Source organism: Lissotriton helveticus, chromosome 2_1, assembly GCF_964261635.1.
Source record: "Lissotriton helveticus chromosome 2_1, aLisHel1.1, whole genome shotgun sequence".
Lineage (NCBI taxonomy): Eukaryota > Metazoa > Chordata > Amphibia > Caudata > Salamandridae > Lissotriton > Lissotriton helveticus.
In genome coordinates, this window is record NC_136059.1 from 123193115 (window position 1) to 123217431 (window position 24317).

At 42.5% G+C, this 24317-nt stretch overlaps 1 protein-coding gene across 2 annotated transcripts in view; it reads right to left on the bottom strand.

The window, feature by feature from the left end:
• Positions 1-19418: 19418 nt before the first annotated feature.
• LOC144817781 (uncharacterized) overlaps positions 19419-24317 on the bottom strand; it is a 133567-nt gene continuing 128668 nt past the window's right edge. For both annotated transcript variants that reach the window (XM_078674596.1, XM_078674595.1), the window contains one exon: positions 19419-20008. In XM_078674596.1, the coding sequence (XP_078530722.1) occupies positions 19811-20008 (198 nt within the window). In that variant the 3' untranslated portion in view covers positions 19419-19810. The remainder of the gene's footprint in view (positions 20009-24317) is intronic.

The window sequence follows — 24317 nt, forward strand, 5'->3', positions numbered from 1 at the left end:
AATGGGTATCGCCATGGGCCCCAACGGAGGCCTCCATGTGAAGGGGAAAGCAACACACATGGAAAGAGGAAAGAACAAGGAGAAATGAAAATATTTTTCCTCGTTATGCCTGCTCTGGGAGGCATTAGGTTAAGGCGCTGCCCCAAGTTTACCTCATTATTTAAATCTGGGGCAGCAGCAAAATCCATGGATGTTTCATGGGAATATTCACCACAATGACCTTGGAGCGCCTCCTTGAAGCAGAGTACAGTAATGCAGTGCTTTGCGCTACCTTACCTTACTCCACATCAGTGAGGTCAAGCAAAGCCATGCAGGGTGGCTTTGCGTCACCTCATAGACCTGAATGACAGGCCTGTGCCACTGAAGCATCAAAAAAAGTGATGATCTGGTGGCACAGGCCTCATGTAGATAACCCCCTTAGTGCAGATGTTTGACTCCAAAAGCTTTGGCTGATATGGTAATAGCAGACTGGTATGGGTATGTGTAGGTATAGTTATGATAGTGTTAGCATATTTGCCTGTTCAAAGTCTATTACACATTTATGTGGTGAGTAACCAGGTTTTAAACCATATTACAATAAAAACTTACGAGTTGTATGTACAATCCATGTGCGATAGCAATTGTGAGCCTTTCTGTGAAGTAATGAACTAAGAAGCCTTTCTGCCATTTTGGGCCTGATTACAAGTTAGGCTGTCCATAGGACCCTTAAACCTGTAGTGAAGGTGTGGTGGCAGTCATGGACTGCCGCTCCAGTGGTCCGACTGCTGCTTTACGAGTGTGGCAATGGGGCCTCGAGTGGACTGCCACAGCCACTGGGGATCCGCAATCTTCAGAGGTGGCACTGAGGCTGCAATGTGCTTGACAGTGCCGATGCGGGATCGCCAAACATAATACTTGTTTCTGCCCACCTCACAGCAGTGAGCCCAACGTGAAAAGTATGGCAGTGAGAAAATAGGAGGCCCTACAAGGCCCCCTTGTGCCTCTGGGCCTGGGGATACATGGTATGGTGTGCCCCTACACTCAAAAGTCCATCGCCGTAGTTAGCGTGCGTGAAATGGCCTTCACACATACTCCCACCACACCCCTGCCCTGCACCCAGTGCACAAACACCCGGCTCATTGCACCAAGCTGTGCCATTTCATCCACAACATTGGCACACGGCAAGCCAGTGCAGCTACAAGGAGAGCCACTGACGCAATGGCAGGGCATCCCGAACACATGGTCAACTCCATTCATGTCCACCTATACCTTTTGCACGTCTGCTGCATGTCCTGGGTGCACTGCCTTTGGCAGTACTGCAAATCACTTACCGGCTGAGCTTCCGCATTGCAGACGTCACCTGCATTCAACCTGTATTGCAATGTCACACATGCCTACCCGAGTGGTGCATGGACTTGTGCCTCTCTAACGAGTGGGTAGCTGACATGGATTATGGTGGGTGTGTGCACCCCTCGTTGGCCCACAACCAGGAGTGTCATTGTGATGCCCGGTTATGGCATGCATGGATGTTTGGCATGCATGTTGGGAACTGGGCCTGGGAGATTGCACATGTTGTAGTAAGCAGTGACCAAATTGACCCACTTTCCGAATCTGCGTTGGTGAACATTGGGTACAGTGTTTGGAGTCAGCACATCTGTCCCGGTCACCTGATTTATTACGTCTACGACATTTCGAATATTGTGGCCAACCATCACTCATTGGAGATAGTGGCTTACGCAGCTACACTTGTGTTCATGGACAAGTGACAAGATACCTTCCTCCAAGACTCGATGTGCCACATTGCACGTGTCCTGTCACATTATTGCACGTTGTAAATCTGGTCACATGTCCCAAAACAACAGTGGACATGGCTGCATTATGTCCGAGGCGCGGATAACCAACGCTGCTTGACCCTGACATGTGTTGGTGATGGACTACACTGAGGTGAACATGGAAGTTTCCCTACGTTCCTTATTCAGGCATGCTGCTGCATTTGTCTACATATTGTGGCACTACTCTTGGCCGAACTAACACACACTTTTTTTTATAAAGTTTCCACATTTTCACTTATCTCCGAATGGGTTGTGTATTGATTTGTATGCCAATGTTATGTTATGTTATTTATTATTTGTTAAGCGCGCATACGCCCAAGGGCTTCTTGGCGCCAATGTGTGTGTCACGCAGTCTCTTGCTCCTGCCATATGTGAATTGCTACCACATCCAGACTGTAGGTTTGTACCTATGCGTTCTCATGTGCCTCTTTCATACTGACACTTTCAGACGCTTATCCACCACAGGCGAGTGCATTTGTGTTCGATTGTGCGAATGTTTGTGTTTGGACAACATTGTGTTGGATGTTGATGTACTCTGCTTTGTATGTGTGTGTGTGCTGCAATATGTGTGAGATGTCCATTCATGTGAGTTTTTGTTCACCCTTCTACCTTTCAGGCAGTCTGGTTTTCACTTCTATGCTCGTTCAGTGGTGTGATGTTGGCGGGTTGTGTGACTTGTGCTCCTTGTTGGTGTGTTTCATTTTGACCATGGTTTGTCTATAGTTGTGATGTACATAATTGTGCATGTGTGCCATTGTGCCCATCTACCTCTTCCCCCACTCCATGCTTCTTCCTCTTCCTGGTGCTGTTGTGTCTGTTATTTTGTTGCTCCTCACATAAATACATGTGCTGAACAAATTAGAATAGTTCCTTGATTCTTTTAGGTTTCAAACTTCTCACTATTGTTTTTTTTTTTAATTTTCCATATAAACAGTTTTTTTAATTTTCAAGGACACATAGAAGTCAGAAGTGCAACATGTTCTATCAACACACTTTCTAGAACATTCTACTGCACGTGCAGGATGAAAGTTCAATTTTTTTAAACCCTTTGATATTTTTTGCAACATTTTTTTGAACATTTAACTGCACGTGCAGGTTAAAAGTTCACAATTTTTTTTAACAGTTCCTTGCAAATGCTAGTAGCAGGTGTAGTTGAGTTGAGCACATTTTAGCCTATGATATGTACTCCACGTTGAAACTGCTTTTCTTTAACCAATCACAAAGATGCTTTTCCACAAAACGAATGTGCACCCTACTTTTAAAAAACAATGCTTTTCATCTCCAAATCAGGTATCATTTTGTATGGCAAAAAAAAGTAGTTCCCCATCTTTAAACATGTCTCTTATTCTACGAATGGACTGCATGAGCTACAGACATCTATCCATTCCGCCCAGCCATACCTTCAAAACGATAGAGTGGATCATAGGACATAGCTATGTTTTCTGGTGCAAGAGGTATGCAGAACAGAGATGTATTGACTTTGACCTAGGTTACAAAATGTGGACATTAAATGGTTTGGACAGAGAGGATTGAAATGGCACTAATTGTTGCCTTTGGTTAAAACCTGTTTGCATCTCCAACATCCTGACCTAATGATTGTGCACTGTGGTGGAAACGACCTAGGCACATTGACTGGGGTGGATTTGGAAATGCTAATGAGGGACAACTTTCGACAATTGATGTTGCTTTTGCCTCAAACTGTCTTTGAATATTTCAATATATGTCCAAGACAGAAGTGGAAATGGTCAAACCAATTTAGTCCTTAGATTGAAAAATCTTGGAAGAATGTCAGCAAAGCTTTCTCTGCATACGTCAGAGACCATAGAATGGGGTCGATCAACAAAAACAACATATGTTTTGATATGGCTGATACCTACAGACGTGATGGAGTACACTTCACAGACCAGGGAAATCGAGTTTTTCTGAATAACCTGAAGATGTCCATCCGCACTTTTATGTAGCTCCAACTAATAGTTTAGAGCCGCCTTATATTCCCAATATCGCTTCGCAGAGTGACAGCTGTGATCCGGCTAGCACAGGGAGACCTGCGGGCCGTCGGGCAGGCTCACAGAGCGACACCTGCGGCCTGTCGGCTCGGCTTGCACAGTGTGAGCTATGGACCGTCGGCTCGCAAATGCACACCAGTGTGCTGGCTCGCAGAGGAAGAGATCAGCTCTAACTCACAAAGGGACAGCCCCTCCTACACCATTCACCCCTAAACTTTCAATATAGGAGCTAATAAAAAAAAAGAGACATTTTTTAGATAATTTCATAAAGATTCATCATACAACACCAAGGTTACAAGCACATAGAAGACTCCACAAGGGGGCCACTCAATCCCCCTCCCAACATAAGTGAAGCCCCCTGCAACCCGCAACCTGCAACATAAGCACAGACCCCTGCAACCCCTGAGAGCCCTGCTATAATTTTTTAAGAAATACCCCCGGAACATAGCCCACCCAAGGTCCTCATTACAATGAAAAGTGAGAACTCGCGACCCCAGTGCTAATTTGTGATGTTTGTTTTAATGATTTTTTGGGCCTTGGGGGTCTTTCTGTGACCCCCTGAGAAAACCTAGGGGGTCAGAGTTTTTCTACCCTACCCCCTTCTCTTATTTTATACCTTTGTTACTCTGTTTTCAGGTGACTCTCTTCTACAGAGCCACAAGATGTCTGAGAACACTTCCTGGTTTGAAGTGCTAGCAGCCAATCACAGTGAAGCTCGAGCACACGAGGTAGGCTCCGCCCAGATATCAAAACTTTTATTTTCTAATTTCTCAGCAACTACCAAATGGAGGTACACCATTTATAAAAAGGTTGCATTCTGGCCCAAACACTACCTTTCTGCCAAATGTGGAGTAATTCCGTTCAGTAGTTTCAGCTGTAGCCTTGCACAAAGTTTCCTATGGGAAAATTATTTTTTCACTCTTATTTTTTGAATTTCTCAAAAATTACTGAACGGATTTAAACCATTTGAAAGAAATGTCGCTTTTGGGGTAATTCCGCCACATTTGGGGTAATTCCGTTCAGCAGTTCGAGTTGTAGCTCCTCGCAAAATTTCCCATGGAAATTAACATGGAGAAAATGACTTTTGGGACCCCCATTGTTTCCCAGCCCCCTCCTTCATGAATCACCCCCAAACTTTCCAGATAGGAGCTGACCTGGATATACTTTTTTGGGGGAGAATTCAGAAAGATTAGTGACCGCCAGTAGTTAATATATATATATTCACTGAAAAAACCTTCTTTTTCAGGGATGTTATAGTTAGAAATTAGCATTTAAAAAACCTTAGAAATTCACTGACAAAACCATAGGTTTCAGGGACGTTATAGTTAGTTGGAGATTTCACTTGTACAAAACCATAGAAATTCGGCTGTATAGTTAGTAGACCGAACTATAACTTGTGCCTCCGCTATGTACCCTGAAGCCTATGGTTTTCTCAGTGAATTTCAAAGGTTATTTATATGTTAGTTTTTTACTATAACACCCCTGAAACCTATGGTTTTTTCAGTGAATTTCAAAGGTTTTTTAAATGTTAATTTCTAACTATAACGTCCCTGAAACCTATGGTTTCTTCAGTGAATTTCTCAGCTTTTTTAAATGCAAATTTCTAACTATGCCTACAAAGGTAGGACATGTGAAGAAAGAGGAAGAAAAGTGCAGAAAGAAGCAAGACAAATGCAGAAAGAGGCAACAGAAGTCCAGAAAGACAAAGAAAAGTACAGGAAGAAGAAGAGATGTGCAGAAAGAACCAACAGAGAAGCAGAAAATCCTCCTGTGCCCCAACTTTTTGTCGATGGGTACTGGTGGTAACTGACTTTAACTAACCAGGCCTAGAGCCAGTGCTCTGCTAAAAGACACTTAGAATACAGTGCATACACTAGGGAACACTATGTGTTGGGGTACCCCTGTGATTAGCATGACCTCCTCTGTATTTCCCATGAGTCAATGCCTGGATCATTGCATGCGTACATGAGTAGTGACTGGATGATTAGGGTGCTACAAGGAGATTGCATGGTGATTTTATAAGTGCTTGGGTTTTGGCACAGTGATCGGATAAGCACATAGGATTGGCTGGGTGATTGGAGGACTGCATAGGTTGTACCATGGAGATTACTGGACTGCATATGTAGTCCTCAAGGTATTGAGGCAGTGCATGTGTTAATGACTGAGTCATTGCATGAGTACATGGGTACTGAGTGGATAATTGGAGTACTGTAAGGAAAGTCTGTGGTAAATTTATAAGTGCTTGAGTATTAGAGGAGTGTTTCGATTAGTATATGGTAGTGGTTGGGTGACTGGAGGATTGCACAGGAAGTGACAGTGTGATTGCGGGACTGTATGGGTACTACCTAGGGAATTGAAGGAGCAAATGAGAAGTGGGTACATGGGTACAGTACTGTATGGGTAGGGCATATGGGATTGTAATGTGATCAGTTAGTGCCCGGATCATTGCTTGAGTGCCTAGCTACTGACTGAAAGATTAGAATACTAAAAGGAGAGTGCCTGAGTGAATTTATAAGTGCTTGGGTATTGGCGGAGTGTTTGGATTAGTACATGGTAGTGGATGGATGACTGGAGGACTGCACAGGGAGTGACAGGATGATTGCTGGACTGCATGGGTACTACCAGGAGAATTGAAGCAGCAAATGAGAAGCTTGTAGATGGTTAGGGAACTGCATGGGTAGTAAACAGGGATTGTAGCAGTGCATGTGTTAGTGCCTGGATCATTGCATGACTACATGGAAAGTGACTGGATGATTAGAGTACTGCAAGGAGAGTGCATGGTTAATGTATACGTGCTTGGGTTTGGTGGAGTGATTGGATAAGTACATGGTGCTGGCCGGGTGATTTGTTGTTGTAATACTTTATTCGATAAATATATCATAAAAGTACAAACATACAAAAATACATAAGACAATTTATCAGTATTACAATTTCATTTAAAAGAAAATCATCGCTACAAAAAATTTAAGAGATAGAGGGGGAATCTACACAAGGTTAAAATTCATTCTTAGGGTGGATCTGAACAGGCTTTGGATAGCAGCTTTGACCGAATAAACCAGGCGCTAGCCAAAAACTTAGCGACCCCACAAACAATGTACATGGAGGTAGTGTTGGTTAAAATGATGCGCAGAGCTGATCTATGGTCCCTAACTCCTAACTCCCTACACACTGGTTTCAACCATTTTGCTCTAGCCTGCTTATAAGCGTTACATGCAAACAGGAAGTGGCCAAGAGATTCTTCCAGACATGGACAACCTGGACATTTTAAATCATGCTCCCTCCTAACCTGCCACCCTTCCGTGAATTTTTTGAGGGGGAGGGTACCATATCTTAATTTCAGGAACAAAGTTCTATCTCGGGGAGTATGGATGAAGTCCAGGAATGGCTCTAACTTTCTGAAGGGCTTATGTTCAAGAAAGTTGTTCGTCAAAGGACCCCAGCTTGAATTATAGAGGTCCTTGGCCTCTACCCAATCCCAGTAAAGTTTTTTAACAGTTTGTTTAGGTGGAGGGGATTGTAAGGCCCAAGATTCAGCCAGACGTATAGATACCACCAGCTTCTTTAATTTACTAAGCCACTTAATTTTGTTGGATACATTCAAACTAATTAGCTCGTCCAACACTAGAGCATATTTTGCTAGTTCGGGGGTCCTTCTGAGACGCACCCAGAATAGCAAAGGGCGGAGTTGAACTATTTCAGAAATGGATCTTTTACCCATGTCGAGAAATAGTGGTTTCAAAGGGGTCGAGGGAGGAAGCGAGACTATGTCTCTCATGAACATATTCTCTGCAACTACCAATGCCTTAGTATTCTCGGCACCCCACAGTTCGGAGCCATAAACTGCCGAGGCTAAAGCTTTCCCCTCATAAACTGCCAGGGCAGGGGCTATTGGTCTGCTGATAGAGAGGCGCTGATTCTTTAGTATCGCTCCAGAGACCCTTTTAAGATTTAGAACCATTTTAGACAAATGGGAGTCCCAACTCATATTATTACAGAGCCTGACCCCGAGGTAGTCGAATTCATCCACTACCTCTAGAGGGGACCCATTCAAAGAGAGATAAGCCTTCCTAAGGTTTCTTTTGGCAGATAATACCATCAGCTTTGTTTTCGCAGTGTTAACCGTTAACCCACGGTCTTTACAGAAAACACTGAAGCGATCGAGCAGTTTTTGCAGACCCTTAGGGGTCTTAGACATCAGGAGGGTGTCATCCGCAAAGAGGAGAGTGGGAGTTTTCTCCCCGGCAAGGACAGGGGCATCCGCAGGGTCCTCCCTCAAATAGTCCACCACCCCATTTATAAAGAGGGAGAACAGTGTCGGAGCCATCACACATCCCTGCCGCACCCCTCTATTGACTGGCACCCTCCCTGTCAATTGACCCTGGTTCCCCCACCGGATCCTTGGATAATTGTCTTCGTGGAGTTTGATGATAAACTGCAACAGATAACGAGGGAAACCCATTTCCAGAAGGACCTCCCAGAGTTTAGCACGTGGAATGACATCGAATGCTGTATTCAAGTCTATAAAAGCCAGGTACAAACTACCCTTGGTAATAGACACTGACTTCCAATAGACTGCACAGAACCGAAAAACCTGGTCCATCGCACCAACATTACGTCTAAACCCCGCCTGGAAGTGGGCCAAGATGTCCTCTTCTATTAGCCATGTCTCTATTCGATTTATGATGACCCTGCCAACTACCTTTGGCCGGGTGATTTAAGTAGTGCATGGGTACTGACAGGGCAATGGCTGGACTACATGGGTAGTGCTCAGGGCATTGTAGCAGTGCATGAGTTTGTGTATGGGTCATTGCACAAGTGCATGGGTACTGACTGGATGATTAAAGTACTGCATGGCTAATTAATAAGTGCTTAGGTTTTGGTAGAGTGATAGGACACACATGTCACATCAGTCCCGCCCCCCTCTTCACCACTGAGCAAACTGGTCCCCTGGCAGGTTTTAAGTTGGGGGATTAATTCGCCTTGAATCATGAGGGTCCCTGGGGGCCAACAAGCCCGCCAGGTACCTCCAGTAAGCTCAGGATCAGTCCAGGGGTACCGACGGACAGAGCGGGGCCTCCAACCCTGAGCAGTGGCCAGGATGAGGCGAGGCTTTCTCCCAAGCATTTTTGGGAAAGAATCCTAAATACTTTATGAAACAGACATCCCCAGTCTGGAAAATCCAATGTACGGTAGGATGTTTGGTATCATTTATTTGTGTTAATTTTTCACTAAGCTTAGGTTAAGCCTAATTGCAGTAGTGTTTAAGAGGTCCTGACGAAAGCCCGGTAGGCTTAACTTTCCTACAATGGCTGAAACATGTTGACCAAATACCATCCTTAATAGACAGTTATTGTGTCAAACTGTCTCACACTCATTTTAATTTTGACACCATGATTTTCCCTAATAAAGTTTTCCTTTAATCATGGTAGCCAATTTTACATCTCACTTTTTGCACACATTTTTTCTCACTGAAATTTAACATCCCACACCATTCCAAACTGATTTGATTTTTGGTATGATCCATCACTGGTGGTTCCTTGGGTTTGGAGAAGCACATCATTCCAACAGGTGCGTGGCTCCCTGACCGGACCATCTTTGGTTCTATCCCAGATGATGAAGCTCTGCCATATGGGTGGGCTGATGGGATTCATTTCCTTTTTGTTGTATACACTTTACAGGTAGACACAGAGTCCGTCACATTTTTTCTTTGCCCCCATAAGTTGTACAGACCATTGACAGTCCTTTTGTGTTGTTACCTCCAGTAAGCGCCAAAGAGGTGTGTTGCAGGGAGATGGTCCAAGGCAACACAGCTCTGTGGCACTTACTGAAGGTACCTGGTGGGCTAATTGGCCCCCAGGGACCCTCAGGACACAATGGGACCTAATCCCCTAACTTAAAACATGGCACAGAGTGCGTTTGCACACTTGTCACATCAGGCCCCATCAGGCTCCACCCCTTGCCTTCACCACTTTGCAAACATGCCACCCACGTGGCTAGTTGTAAGTTGAGGGATTAAGTCCCTTTAAATCCTGAAGATCCCTGGGGTCCAACTAGCCCACCAGGTATCTCCAATACAAATTCAAAATTGAGAAATTCTCTTCTGGTGCTTAAGATTTGGCTACGCCAACTCACTGGTGTGCCTACATTTCCCGAACATTAGCCTTTCATGCCCTTAGGTAATTCAATTACTGGGGCTCCGGGGTGTGTATCACTTACAACGCAACTTTTACGTCGTAATGCTGTTACAACGCAGCTATTACAACGCAGGATCCATTACATCGGATGCCATTACAACGCATGGCATTACATAGCAGATGGTATTACAACGCATACCATTACATCGTAAATATTGGTAAGTATATAATTTTTTTTATTTTATTTAATATTATATAATTGATTTAATTATTATTAATTATAAATAAAAATAAATAAAAATATTTATTAATGTATTTAAATATTATAAATTAAATTTATTAATTTTTAAAATAAGTATGAGTATAGGAGTATATGTTTTGGGGTACTGAGGTATATGTTTTGGGGTGTTTGGGTATTTTTAGGTTTTAGGGCAGGGTTTGGGTTTTGGGGTACATGGGTGTTTTTAGGTTTTAGGGCAGGGTTTGGGTTTTGGGGTACAGGGGTGTTTTTAGGTTTCAGGGTAGGGTTTGGGTTTTGGGGTACAGGGGTGTTTTTAGGTTTTAGGGCAAGGTTTGGGTTTTGGGGTACAGGGGTGTTTTTAGGTTTCAGGGTAGGGTTTGGGTTTTGGGGTACAGGGGTGTTTTTAGGTTTCAGGGTAGGGTTTGGGTTTTGGGATACAGGGGTGTTTTTAGGTTTCAGGGTAGGGTTTGGGTTTTGGGGTATATGGGTGTTTTTAGGTTTTAGGGCAGGGTTTGGGTTTTGGGGTACAGGGGTGTTTTTAGGTTTCAGGGTAGGGTTTGGGTTTTGGGGTATAGGGGTGTTTTTAGGTTTTAGGGCAAGGTTTGTGTTTTGGGGTACAGGGGTGTTTTTAGGTTTCAGGGTAGGGTTTGGGTTTTGGGGTACAGGGGTGTTTTTAGGTTTCAGGGTAGGGTTTGGGTTTTGGGGTACAGGGGTGTTTTTAGGTTTCAGGGTAGGGTTTGGGTTTTGGGGTACAGGGGTGTTTTTAGGTTTCAGGGTAGGGTTTGGGTTTTGGGGTACAGGGGTGTTTTTAGGTTTCAGGGCAGGGTTTGGGTTTTAGGGTACAGGGGTGTATTTAGGTTAAATTAAATTAATTATATTATATTAATTACATTTCTTAATTAAAATAATTAAATTCAATACATTATTTTAAATAATTTAATTTAATTACAATCAAAAACATATTTAAATTAAATTAATTTAATTATATTAATTAAATAAAATTAATTACAATTTTTATTAAAATTAATTTAAATAAATAAATTTACATTTATTAAATAAAAATAATTACTATTTTAAAATGTATTTTAATTAAATTAATTTAATTAAATTAACTTAATTACATTTTTTTTAAAAAGGTATACTTACCTATACTTACGATGTAATGCCATGCATTGTAATAGCATCTGCTATGTAATGACATGCGTTGTAAAGGTTTGCATTGTAATGGTTCCTGCGTTGTAAAAATTGCGATGTAACGGTCTGCGTTGTAAAATAACGCGTTGTAACATCATAGATCCGGCTCCGGTCTAGCTTGGGGTGCAGGATGTGGGGTGATCCTGTGTCCTGTTCTAACTGTCATTCCCTCTTTTAAAGACCAGTTTGGCTACTCCAACCCCATCCTGCCTTTTGCTCTGCAGCTGCAAATCTTTTCCCACCACATGTCCTATGTCTCTATGCAGGCCACGTCACACCTAATCAGGGTTGTTTGGCTCAGCCTGTCAAAGACTGGCCTATCAAGAGAGTCTGCTGAAAGGCTGAATTTTAGTTAATCAGAAAAGCAAGTTCTATAACTTATTTTCTGTGAAAGTTATAATAAATCTAACCTTGGCAAGTTGTTCGATTTATTCTATCTTTGTAATACTTATAAGTATATATTTAGCACCCTTCTGTCAATAGTTATACTTTATTACAGTATTCCTGTGTTAGCCTATAGAGTCAATGTTCTACTATGTGGAATAACACAATTGGGAGTTTTTCCCTCACTAGGGCATATACAATATATTTTATAATGTTCCTGCTTATTGTTACAAGGCCCACTGCCCCTGGGGCACCTAGGGACACCTTAGGTGTGACTTGTATGTAAACATAAGGTAGTTTGGAATGACATTTAACTCCAAAGTCAAATTTGCTTATAATTTAATTTAAAAATCAGCCTGCAAAGCTGGGCAGACTTTTACATTTGGCAGCAGGCCACACAACAGTAAATACTTTAGCGCATTAAATCTGCTGGGCCTCTAAACCTCGATGCCATATCATATCCTAGGGACTGAGAGGTATGTTGTCAGTACCAATTCTAATTGCACCTAATTACCATGCACTTTTAATCAGAGCTAAATTCCTGGGTCTGATTAGCAGAGCCTTGGGCACAATCAGAGTCAGAAACCCAGCATCTAGTAGCCACAATGGGGGTAAGAAGTAGGGGAACACTGCAAAAAGCCCAGGTTTCTCACACAAACCAAAAGTTTTGGATGTAGTTGGTTGGGTGACACGGTGAAGCAAATTGAGTGAATTGGGTGAATGAGGAAATGAGGAGGGTGACTCCTGATTATTTTCATTCTTGAGTTGTCTGAGAAGTTAAATTCTCGAATAAGGGTGATGATGAAATTTTTCATGGCTGAGATGGCGAGGAAGTCCTTGTACTGTCCAGGAGGCATGCACATGAGATGAAATGTAGCAGACTATGTTGCTGAAAGTTTGAAGTGGAATTTCAGGCAGGAGCTCCATGTAGTTGAGCTTGGTGTTCTTGCGTGGGTTGCAGGACTGGGAGGATTTATGGATGATGCAAGACCTCATCACTTTTTATGCAGAATTGATGTGCTGTGTGGTGCAGCCTATGGGAGCAAGGATGTATAGTATTTGGTTTGAGCCATGTTTAGTAAAAGGAATCAAATCATATTGGAGTGTACTTTCAGTAGTTTAAGGTGTGTGGTTGAATTCATGGCTCATTCCGAGTGTCCTGTAGTGGTATGCATGTAGACATATTTTTCTGGACTATTATAGCTGTCACAGTTTCTGTGGCCACAATGACAGAGTCTGCAAATACCATCAATGTTGAGTGCTAAGTGGGCTGCAGGAAGCAGCACCCACCAGGCCAGCTTCTGCAATACGGGGTAACCCAATTGCTCCCTCCAATTCTCATTTCACCTGCTATTGTCTTTCTCCACCCCACCATCTACCACCCACACAGAGGGCACAACAAAGCAGCTGATCCCATTCACTGTCTGCTACTAGCAAGTTATACATTGAAGCAGGTTTGGGCACCATGTTCCAGTCAACAGATGGAAGGTTGACAACCAATTATTTGTATGCATTTTTCACATTCTCAAAAAGTTGTGCTTGACTCAGTTTGTATCCTCATCATAATTCCTATATGTTATTGATTTCAAATTTGAGGTAATGTTGGAAAGTGATCACATGCCCCAGTCTGGCTTTAGAGTTGGGTTCTCTATCGAAACCACACTTTTGGAAGTTACAGAAACTTTGCGTCAACGCCTTGAGATGGGTGAAATTGTGGCACTCATACTGCTTGATTTGAGTGCTGTCTTCGACACTGTGTCACATACCACCCTAATAAAAGCTTTATAATCTTTGGGCGTTGTCGGGACAACACTCAAATGGCTCACTGATTTTTTGACTGAATGTATTTTTCAGGTATTTTCCCCGTCAGCAAGTTCTAAGCCCCATGCTTCTCCTTATGGAGTACCGCAGAGCTCTATCCTCAGCTTATTTTTATTTACTTTCTACGTCAGACCTCTGGCCACAAAGCTGAAGAGGCTGATTTGTCTATTTTTTCTTACGCTGATGACATTCATTTAATCTTCCTCCTTTCCACCAATGAGGCATCTAAGGTATCCTCTCTCCATGTAGGGCTTCAAAACATAGCAGGTTGGGTGAATGCCAACCTGCTAAAACTTAACGGTGGAAAAACTGAAGTATTTATTCTTGGGAAAAACAAAGATCTTTGGGGCCCCGATCACTGGCCTCCTCAAAAGTGGGCTCTTCCACAACCGGTGCAAATGGTCTGCAATCTAGGCATAATCATTGTTGACCAGCTATCAATGAGGCAGAAAGCAGTAAAGGTTGCATCAACCTGCTTCACCATCCTAAAATGGCAAAAAAAAAGACTGTGGATGTTGCCTGGTCACACGCAAAGAACAATGCTCCAGGCCCGTATTACTTTCAGACTGGACTATCGCAACATCCTGTATTTAGGAGCCAAACAGGAGGTGATTGTAAAACTGCAGATAGCACAGAACTTGGTGGCCAGGCTGCTTTGCCAGGTGCCTAGAAAGGCCTCCATATCAATCTCGCTCTTTGACCTTCATTGGCTCAGAGTGGAGAACTGCATACAATTCAAGGCCCTGAGTTATATGCATAAAATCAAATTGGGCACAGCACCACAGTATCTGAGTGCCTTAGCCCATTCCTACCTGTGCCTCTACTCAGGGCAAATTTTCAGTCCCGAGGACCAGACTGTCGCGTAGGGTGTGGGTGGCCGAACTTTTTATTACCTGGGGCCTTTACTGTGGAATTCTCTCCCCACGTCACTTCGGAATGAAACCATCTAGATGAACCTTCATAAAGGTCTAATAATATGGTTATTCAACTAATAGATTCTTCTCTTTCTGCTTGTGTCCAATGGTGCCGCGAAACCCCCGGGTAGCTGTATGCCTTTAAAATTAAATAATAATACTAATAAAGCTCCAAACAATGGTGATAAACCGTGGTAAGGTAGGGTACCCTACATTATTATTATTATTCACTGCATTTCTAGAGCGCAACAGCTACCCACAAAGGGTTTCCCGGCGAGTTACTGAGATGATACTGTGATTCTACAGTCAGAGAATAACTTAGATGTTAAAGAGCCAGGTCTTTAAGGCTTTCCGAAATCTCATATAGTTGGTCTCGTTTCGTGCTGTGATTGGCATAGAGTTCCACATCGTGGGTCCCAAGAAGGAGAAAGATTTTCCACCCATAAGTGACAACTTAATTTTGGGGATCACAAAATTCTTCGCAGTGTTCGACCTAAGAGCACGAGAAGGGCAGTAAGGATGAACCAAAGTTTGGGGCTTTTTTGGTGGAGATTCTATGCATAAAGCAAAGCGATTTAAATTTGATTCGATTTTCGATTTTTAACCAGTGGAGATCCCGAATGTATTTAGAAGTTGGGGTAGTGCTGGGGATTTTACATAACAATCTGGCTGCAGCGTTTTGAACTGTCTGCAGCCTACGAATCGTAGCTTTTTTCGACCCTAAATACAGTACATTGCCATAATCGAGCCTCGAAGTGATCAATGCATTGATTACGGTTTTCTTGGTCGATTCTGGCAGCATCCAGCAGATCTTCTTTAGCCATTTTAAAATGGCAAAACATGTAGCTGACGTTTTTACTGCTTGCTGATGCATAGTAAGAGACTCGTAAATAATGATGCCCAGATTGCGTGCTTGCAACACTGGGACCGGGAGCAGTCCCATTTCCTGTGGCCAATGTTGGGGACCCCATAACGCCTTGTTTTTTCCCAGAACCATCACTTCCGTTTTCTCACCATTTAATTTGAGAACATTTTCTTGCATCCATCCTGCAATTTTCACAAGTCCACATTTAAGTATAGAGGGGCAGTCATTCTTTTCTGAAGAAAGTGAGAAAAACAACTCAGAATCATCAGCATAAGAATACATTTGTACACCGGTTTCTTCCACCACCTTGGCTAATGGGCTCATGTACAGATTAAATAATAGTGGGCTTAATATGGAGCCCTGTGGCACTCCATGTTGAAAAACCTGAGTATCTGAACAAGCTGAACGGGAAAAAACTTGAAGTTTGTTCCTTTAACAAAGATTTGAGCCAATTTAATGCAGGGCCTCTGATACCTAATGAATATAGTGTTCGCAATAATACAGTGTGTGATACCGTATCGAATGCGGCACTTAAGTCTAGAAGTACTTGTGCAACTGTTTCGCCTTTGTCCAGCATACGACGGATGTTTTCAATAACTCCCAGTAGGGTCGTCTCTGTCGAGAAACCCGACCTGAAACCTGATTGACAGGGAGGTAGAAAATCTTGGGCAGTGACGAATTCTGTTAAAGAACGATGCATGTGTTTTTCTAAAATCTTTGAAAATATCGGTAGTAAGGAGATGGGCCCGAAATGTGAAGGTAGATTAGGATCGGCTCCAGTTTTCTTTAGCAGTGGATGGATCATGGCATGTTTCCACTCTTTAGGTACAGTCTCCTCTTGTAGAGATGTATTTAGAAGGTCTGTAATAATGACCATTGACTCCCTTTCAAGTTTTTTAAGTACTGAACAGGGTATAGGGTCATTAGGCGAGCCAGATTTAATAGTATTGAGCAATTCAATTAAAGTATCAGTACTAAGGGGCCGATTAGGATCGCGGTTTTCCCGCATCCTTCGGGCCGGCGGAAGCCACCGCCGGCCCGGAGGATGCGGGAAAACCGCTGGGGAGGCACAAAAGACCCACCGCCAAATTAGGATGGTGGTGGGTCTCAAAATCGGTCCGCAGCTTTTCCGCCGCGGTCACCTTCCGACCGCGGCAGAAAAGCTCTAACATGGCTGGCCGTGTCTATCAGACACCGCCAGCCATATTAGGATGGCGGAAAACAGATGCCTTTCCGCGGCGGATTCTCCGTCGTGGAAAGGCATACGGTGAATTCTTTGGGGGCCCGTTGCAGGCCCCCAGGGTGAGTGGGGGTGGGGGGTGCACATGGGGGGTACCTATGGTACCCCACTGCATTTGCGTGCACGAAGCGGCAGGCACCACGCGGTGCCTGCCGCTTTGTGCATGCAAATGCTAAGAATGCATATTTAACCTTGCGGCGGGTGCTGCTTGAAGCAGCACCCGCCGCAATATTAAATATTGAGGATGTGACCGCCAGGCTGGCGGTCACATCCTAATTGCACTGGAGGGACCGCCGCTGCCCCTGCGGACGGTCCCTCCTCCTCTAGGGTGGCGGACGGACGCAGGTCCGTCCGCCATCCTAATGAGCCCCTAAGTTTTGGCCAGTTATCTAATGTGCTGTTGGGAATGTCAGAAAGCAGCAGCTCAGTACTTTTTGGAGAGTTAATGATCAAAGCGTTTTCTGAGGAAAGCTCTGTTGAGCGGCTATTAATCTGAGCATTTTCTATCCCTTGATAGATCTTTTCTACTTTACTAACAAAGAAAGTGGCCAATAGGTTGCATTGCTGTTTACTTAAATCTGGAGGTGTTCGTAGTGTTTTTGAACCTGCCAATTCTGTCACCATTTTAAAAAGCGCTTTTGACCGATTTACGTCCTCCACAATAGTGGAGCACACAAAATCAGCTCGAGCTTTATTGCAGAGCGCATGATATTTGTTTAGTTTACTTTTGTACTCCCTTTTTGCTTCGGTGAGTACGTTTTCCTCCAGGTGCGTTCCAGTGTTTTGCACTGGGATTTTTCTAACTTCAAACATTCCGTGAACCATGGGGCAGGAGGTCGATGGTCTTTGCATTTTAGTTTAGGTTTTGGTAAGCAAGTATTTATTGCTGTCATAAGCCATTTCTGTACTGCTGTAGATAGTGCATGAACAGATGGTACAGAGCATGGAACATGTGTGCTTAAAAAACTGTTCTAGGCATCTATATCCAGTTTCTTCCAGTTCCTAATGAACTGAGGTTGCTCCGGTATGTCCCTCGTCCTTAGAGTGGGGACTTGAAGCAAAAATCTAACCAAGTAGTGGTCCGACCAACAGATCGGTAGAGCAGGGAAGGTAGTGATTTCTTTAATATTGGAGAAAACAGGATCAACTAAGTGTCCTGCACTATGCGTGGATCCTGAGATAAGCAAGTTTTAATTTAGAGCCGCTAAGTCAGCAATAAAATCTACAGCTGTTGAACAGTTTGAATTTTCCAGATGCAGATTCATGTCACCAATAAGGGAGAAATTAGATGCCTTCATGACTAGTGGGCCAATAAGTTCTGGGAGGGCCGCCACCCAATTAGTCGGCGTACCTGGCGGACGATAGATGAGCGCGCCTGTTAACTTATAGTTAGGCGTAAGGGCAAGTTTAAATATAGCAGCCTCACAATTGGAACATGGCAACTTAGTGAGCTCACAATTAAATTCCTTTTTAAAAAGGATGGCAATCCCGCCCCCTATTCTATTTATCCGGTCTAACCTTACTAGTGCATAGTGATCAGGTAAAGCTTCTGCAATTTCTTGACCTGAACTTTCTTGAAGCCACGTTTCCGTTAGAAACAGGGCGTCTGGCCTTTCATCCATCAATAGATCAAAGATGTCAGATTTGTGTTTGGGTAGGGATCGACAATTCACATTGAGAAAGGAAAACGTTTTCGATTGACTAATGTGCTTCTCATCCTTGCCTCCAACTCCGGTAACCTTCTTGCACTCAGAAGTTACTGAGAAATTGCACTGTTGACAAGGTACAATATCTCCACGTGTAGTATACTACATTGTTTTACCTGTGGAGTTCTTAAAGCCAACAGCTGTTCAGAGTTATATTTGAGTAGAGGGCACCCATTTTTATAAGTCGGTACATCTACTCCTGCATTATAAATTTTGGAATTGCCAAGAGACGGTGTTGGAGCCATGGCCCTTGTCCCGGTCTCGGCGCGGACGGGCGCAGACGGGCTGGACTCTGGAGTGACTCCGGCGCTGATGCCGCACGTCCGCTAACCGCGTCCGCTGCGCGGAGTTATGCCTGTCTCCTCAAGTAGGGAGGACTAGAGCGCAGAGGGTGCTGCCGCCGCCCACTCAAGATGGCCGCTGCCGGAATTCACCGCCCGGGGCCCGGGACTCAGCGCCAAGATCTGCTGAGACCGCCCAAAGTGCGGGAATGATGGTATCAAGACTGCCCAAAGTTATCAGGGTAAAGGTAAGAGGTGTGACAAACAAAGTAAAAGTTTTAAAAGTTGACCGCTATTAAAATAGGTGACACGGTAAATACACCCACGTTAGTATTTCGCAGTATGCTAGTAATCAGCAATACACACAAGCTGCTCACCTTCCGGCTTCTGCCTCAGGAGGGAACACCAGTCACACAGTAGCAAACAGAGAAGAATCAAAGAAGTAAGAATCACATGTGGTTTGTATCAACTGAACAGAGTAAAATGGAGCATATTTTCAACAGGCTTAAACTGCTTTTGTGATATATTCATGCTGAGACAGCTATCTCGCTCCACAAATGCTTCTGAAGGTTTACTAGGGCCCAGCTGATATTCTTTTAAGTGACATTTGTTCTTTCTCCAGCCGCCGTTTGGAGAAATAGATATTTTTTTCTAAACCTCTGATTGCACTTTTAATTTGGCAAAATAATCAAAGATCTACAGATCTGCATGCCCTCTGAGCACTGGGCAGAGTGATACCCCTCACCCACAAGCCGCATTGGGACAACATAGCATACCGGCTCACCAGTCAACCATCAATTTTAAGAAAGGAGAGCTGTCAGTAATTTGTATTTAATTTATTTTACATTCTGTTATCAACATCAAAAAAAGTATTGTGCAATATTGCAGTAAATATGGATCTTACAATTTTCCTGGTATTTAAACACCACCAACAATATCAGTAATCATGGTTTCAAAATGGGAACGTTCGAGAAGATGTTCTGGGGAATTGATGCTGTCAGAATGACTGTATTAACGATTTAGACAGTATCTCGACTGTTTGCGAGGAACTAAAGAAAATGCAGAATCACAGATCATACAATTTAAGAATATCTTCATTAAAATGCTACTTTATATTAAATGCTGAAATGTGCCAAATTAGAAAACACTAAACTCTAAATCATTTTTTTCAGGTATAATAACCATGTTTTTTCAGTCTTGGCAGGTGTGCTTCTCATTCTTCTGCCTGTTCAAGCTGCAGATTGTAGTAACAGACCCCTGTTAATGTACCGGAGATGGTTGAATTGTTGCCAATCATGGTGCAAACTTTGGCCATGTAAGGCACCTCTATTGTGGCTTTTTGCAACGTCGCTTTCAGTGTTACTGCTTTGCCTGGCGGAACCTCAAAAGGCATAGATAGTCTGAAAGGTTTCTGTTGAAAAAAAAGAATTAAAGAGCTGAGAGTTTAGAAATGTTTACATATTTACAAACAACATTTGTATAAGCCTTGCATGACTCATAATTGCATTGACCTTGGGTTCAGTGCTCTATTTCTCTCTAGATATATTTATGCCTAGACAGTGAAAATATTCAAAGTGAAATAACAGTGTCTTCCATGAAAAAACACCCATACATTTGTACAGAGCAAATGTGAAATTTCACTTTAATACCACAGTGCAGCAATACTGCAAAAATGGCATCGGGAAAATGCTATTTACCTTCTTCGCCGGGAGCATATTACAATTACTTTACACAGCGAAACCGTTCGATCAGTCATGAGGCTTCTTCAAGTTAATTTCAGGTAAGCTCATTGGACCCATATCCAATTATTGCAATTACTTCTCCAAATGAACAGACAATTCTTCATGATTATTGAGCCCCTCCGGGTATGTACACTCAAAATCAATAATCATTCTTGATTCAAGTTTGCGTAGACATGCAGTTCTATCTCCTCCTCGAGCACCTAGATCTACTTTGTCTAGCACCACCATTTTGAGAAGATTCTCGTTCTGGTAGTGCTGCTCGAAGAAATGCCTGGCAACAGGGTATTGTGTGTTGTGATTTTTTATCGCCCTCATGTGCTGAAGCACCCTATCCTTAGCCTTTAGAGTCGTGCTCCCCACATACCATTTGTTACATGGGCAAATTAACAAATACACACAATACATGGTATTGCATGTCAAAGTTTTACGTATCTTGAAGATTTTGCCTGTACTAGGTATCATTATTTCCTTGCAGTTGGTGCTATTACGGCACGCTTTGCAGGATCTACAGCACCTGAATCCTGGTGTTTCTTTAGGTTTACTAGATCCAGTCACAGCATTGGGACTAAGCTCATCCCTGAGTGATTTACCTTTCTGAAGGTCACCTGGGGATACTCTTTAACATGTGGTTTGAGGTGTGGATCTGTAAGTAACACATGCCAATGTCTATTAAGAATACTCCTCAATTCCCCAGATTGGCCTGAAAATGTGGTTATAAACCTAATTTTGGATTCGGTTTCTGTGCCCGCATTGGTGTTAAGGAGTTCCCTTCTTGTTCTGGTCTCTGCTTTCATGACTGCCCCCTGTATGGTCTTGTTGTTGTAGCCTCTCTCTTTGAAGCGTGTGACCATTCTCTTTTTCTCAACCTCAAATGACTCACTGGTGCTACAATTACGTTTGGCACGTAGAAGTTCCCCATAGGGGATACTATCCACAAGTCTTCTTGGATGCGCACTTCTTGCATTCAGGAGACCGTTGCCCGCAGTAATCTTTCTATAGAGACTGGTGGTCATTCTTGTCCCTTGTATTTCAACTAGCACATCCAAAAACTCTATTCTGGAAGAATGTATTCCAGCTGTGAACTGCAAGTTCATAGAGTTTTTGTTGAGCTGAGCCACAAATTGTCTAACCGACAATTACTTTACACAGCGAAACCGTTCGATCAGTCATGAGGCTTCTTCAAGTTAATTTCAGGTAAGCTCATAAAGTTAACCCCTTGAATCTTTGCTTTCATTAAATACATGGAAAATTACATGACATAAATCATTTATATAGCTGAAAGTATAATATGCTTTTCATTGCCAATGTAGAGAGTAGACGGGTACCATGACCCTTTTGTGGCTTTATCTCCAGTGATCTGTGCTATATTGATATATATATATATATATATATATATATATATATTCACTGAAAAAACCATAGGTTATAGACCATATATAGTTAGGAATTAGCATTTACAAAACCTTGAAAATTCACTGAAAAAACCATAGGTTATAGACCATATATAGTTAGGAATTAGCATTTAAAAAACCTTATTTTACTCACACAAAACCATTGAAATTCCATATATAGTTAGTTGCACTAACTATATATTGCGCACCCGCAATCCACTGCTGATGATGTCACATATTACATCATTCATGACATGGTCAGTGACATCACTGATGACAACATCCAGTGACTATGTTTCTGTAAAGTTAAAATATGTCTTACATATTGAAGAATGAGTGGATGTATAAGTGTCTGGACGAAGGATTTAGTAGGTGCATGACTGAATGTATGAGTGAGTGATTAAATGTGTCTCACTGAGTGCATGGGTTAGTGACTAAACTGTCTTAATTTGTGCATCATTATGTCTGTTGTTCTGTAAACTGCTGCATGTGTTGATCAGTAGCTATATGAGTAACTATATGGGTTATTGATTGATTGCCCAAGTATTTGCATGGGAGACTGAGTGTGTGTGTGGCTGGATGGGAGGTGTGTGACTCTGTACAGATCAATGTGTACTTGTATCAATGATTGTATAAGAGAGTAAGTATGTGTTAGTATATGGTTGAAAACGTAAGGTGCTCTATGTTTAACTGTATAGAGTAGAAAATGGAAGTGTGATTGATTCTTTACAGGACTGACTAGGTGTGTGAGTAACTCCATGGATGAGTGGCAGAGTGTGAGTGTCTGTATAGGTGTATGAGTGCATATGATTGTGTTGTAAACATGAGTGATTGTATGTATGAATGATTGTATGGGTGAATGAGTGAATGTGTGTGTAGACGTAGGAATCAGTGAGTACGTATGTAGTAACTAGTATTGGTGTGTCAATGGTTTCAAAAATTATACTCTGTTTTTAACACTGGGTGAAACAGAGGTTATATTAAAATGTGAGGAGATGCATTGTATTGTCACATGAATGATATCATCAGTGATGTGGTCATTGATGTCAAATGAGATGTCATCAGTGATGTCATTTGAGATGTCATCAGTGATGTCATCAGTGATGTCACTGACCATGTCATGAATGATGTAATATGTGACATCATCAGCAGTGGATTGCGGGTGCGCAATATATAGTTAGTGCAACTAACTATATATGGAATTTCAATGGTTTTGTGTGAGTAAAATAAGGTTTTTTAAATGCTAATTCCTAACTATATATGGTCTATAACCTATGGTTTTTTCAGTGAATTTTCAAGGTTTTGTAAATGCTAATTCCTAACTATATATGGTCTATAACCTATGGTTTTTTCAGTGAATTTCAATGGTTTTTTAATAGCAAATATCATAAGCTGTCGAATGTCAAGTACGTGGTAAGAATTTTTTTTTTCGTGTTTATGCACACTGATCTGCTTTGATTGCTGCCCCCCACCCCTCATTTCTATTAGGAGTACTCTCTCTTTGCAGATAGTGAAGGGTAGTTAACGCAGCCCTTTCCCCCTTTGTAATCCGTCGTGCCTGCTTCTCTCTCCATTTGATTGATTGTTCTCTTTGGTTCATTCTCTATTTACAAACAAGCACAGAGTCGCAATACTCTGTTTAGTCTTTGCAGATAGCGAAAAATCGTGTAAAAAAACAAAAGGAATCGAGCAAAATCAGTAGGCCACTAATGGGATCTCTTTTTGACCTCGCTAAAATAGAAACATTAGGAACAACCTGTTGAAAATAGCAATGCGTATGTACATAAGCGGCGTTCATTTGTGTTCACAGTACCCCTTGTTGATTGTTTCAATCGAGCATTGAATTGTTCGATGTTAATTCTCTTAAGGATCTTCTCTACCTGCAAACGAGGAAGAATAGGAATATTCTCTCTCCCTTTGCAGATAGTGAAGGGTAGGTAACGCAAGCCTTTAACACGTCGTACCTATTTCATTCCTCATTGATTGATTGATTGTCCGAACATTGACTGTTTGGGAATTAGTTCTTTTTGGAGGTATTCCCTGTTTGCAAATAAACGTAGGAAAATCTTTGCAAGTAGTGAAAGGGTACGTAATGCGGACCTTTCTCCCCCGTTGTAATCTATCATGCCTATCCCCACTGATTGATGCACCTGTTTCACCCGGACCATTTACTAGACATACGTCATCTGGCCCGACCAGAGAGCACCCCTAGTGAAAAGGACATATGCAATAATAACGAAGTGATCACTGTATCCTGTTAACAGAAACTTTAGCATGAAACAACCTGGAAAGAAAAGAATAGGAAAACGAAAATCAGTAGGCCACTGATGAACATGAACTTTTATTAAACAACGAACAAAGAAACGATAACATAACGTAATGATAAAACCTATTAATGTCCTAGAAACAAGAAAACGTTAAAATATGCCAGTGGTGAGAGACCAGAAAAACAGTAAGAGAAACCAAATCACCCCTCGCTGTCCCACCGCCTGCCACGCCAAAAAAATCGATAGACTAGGGAAAATGCAAGTCAGTAGAACATCCGCCCCCACTCTGGAAACTTCCAAGGTGGGGCAGGGTTCCGGCT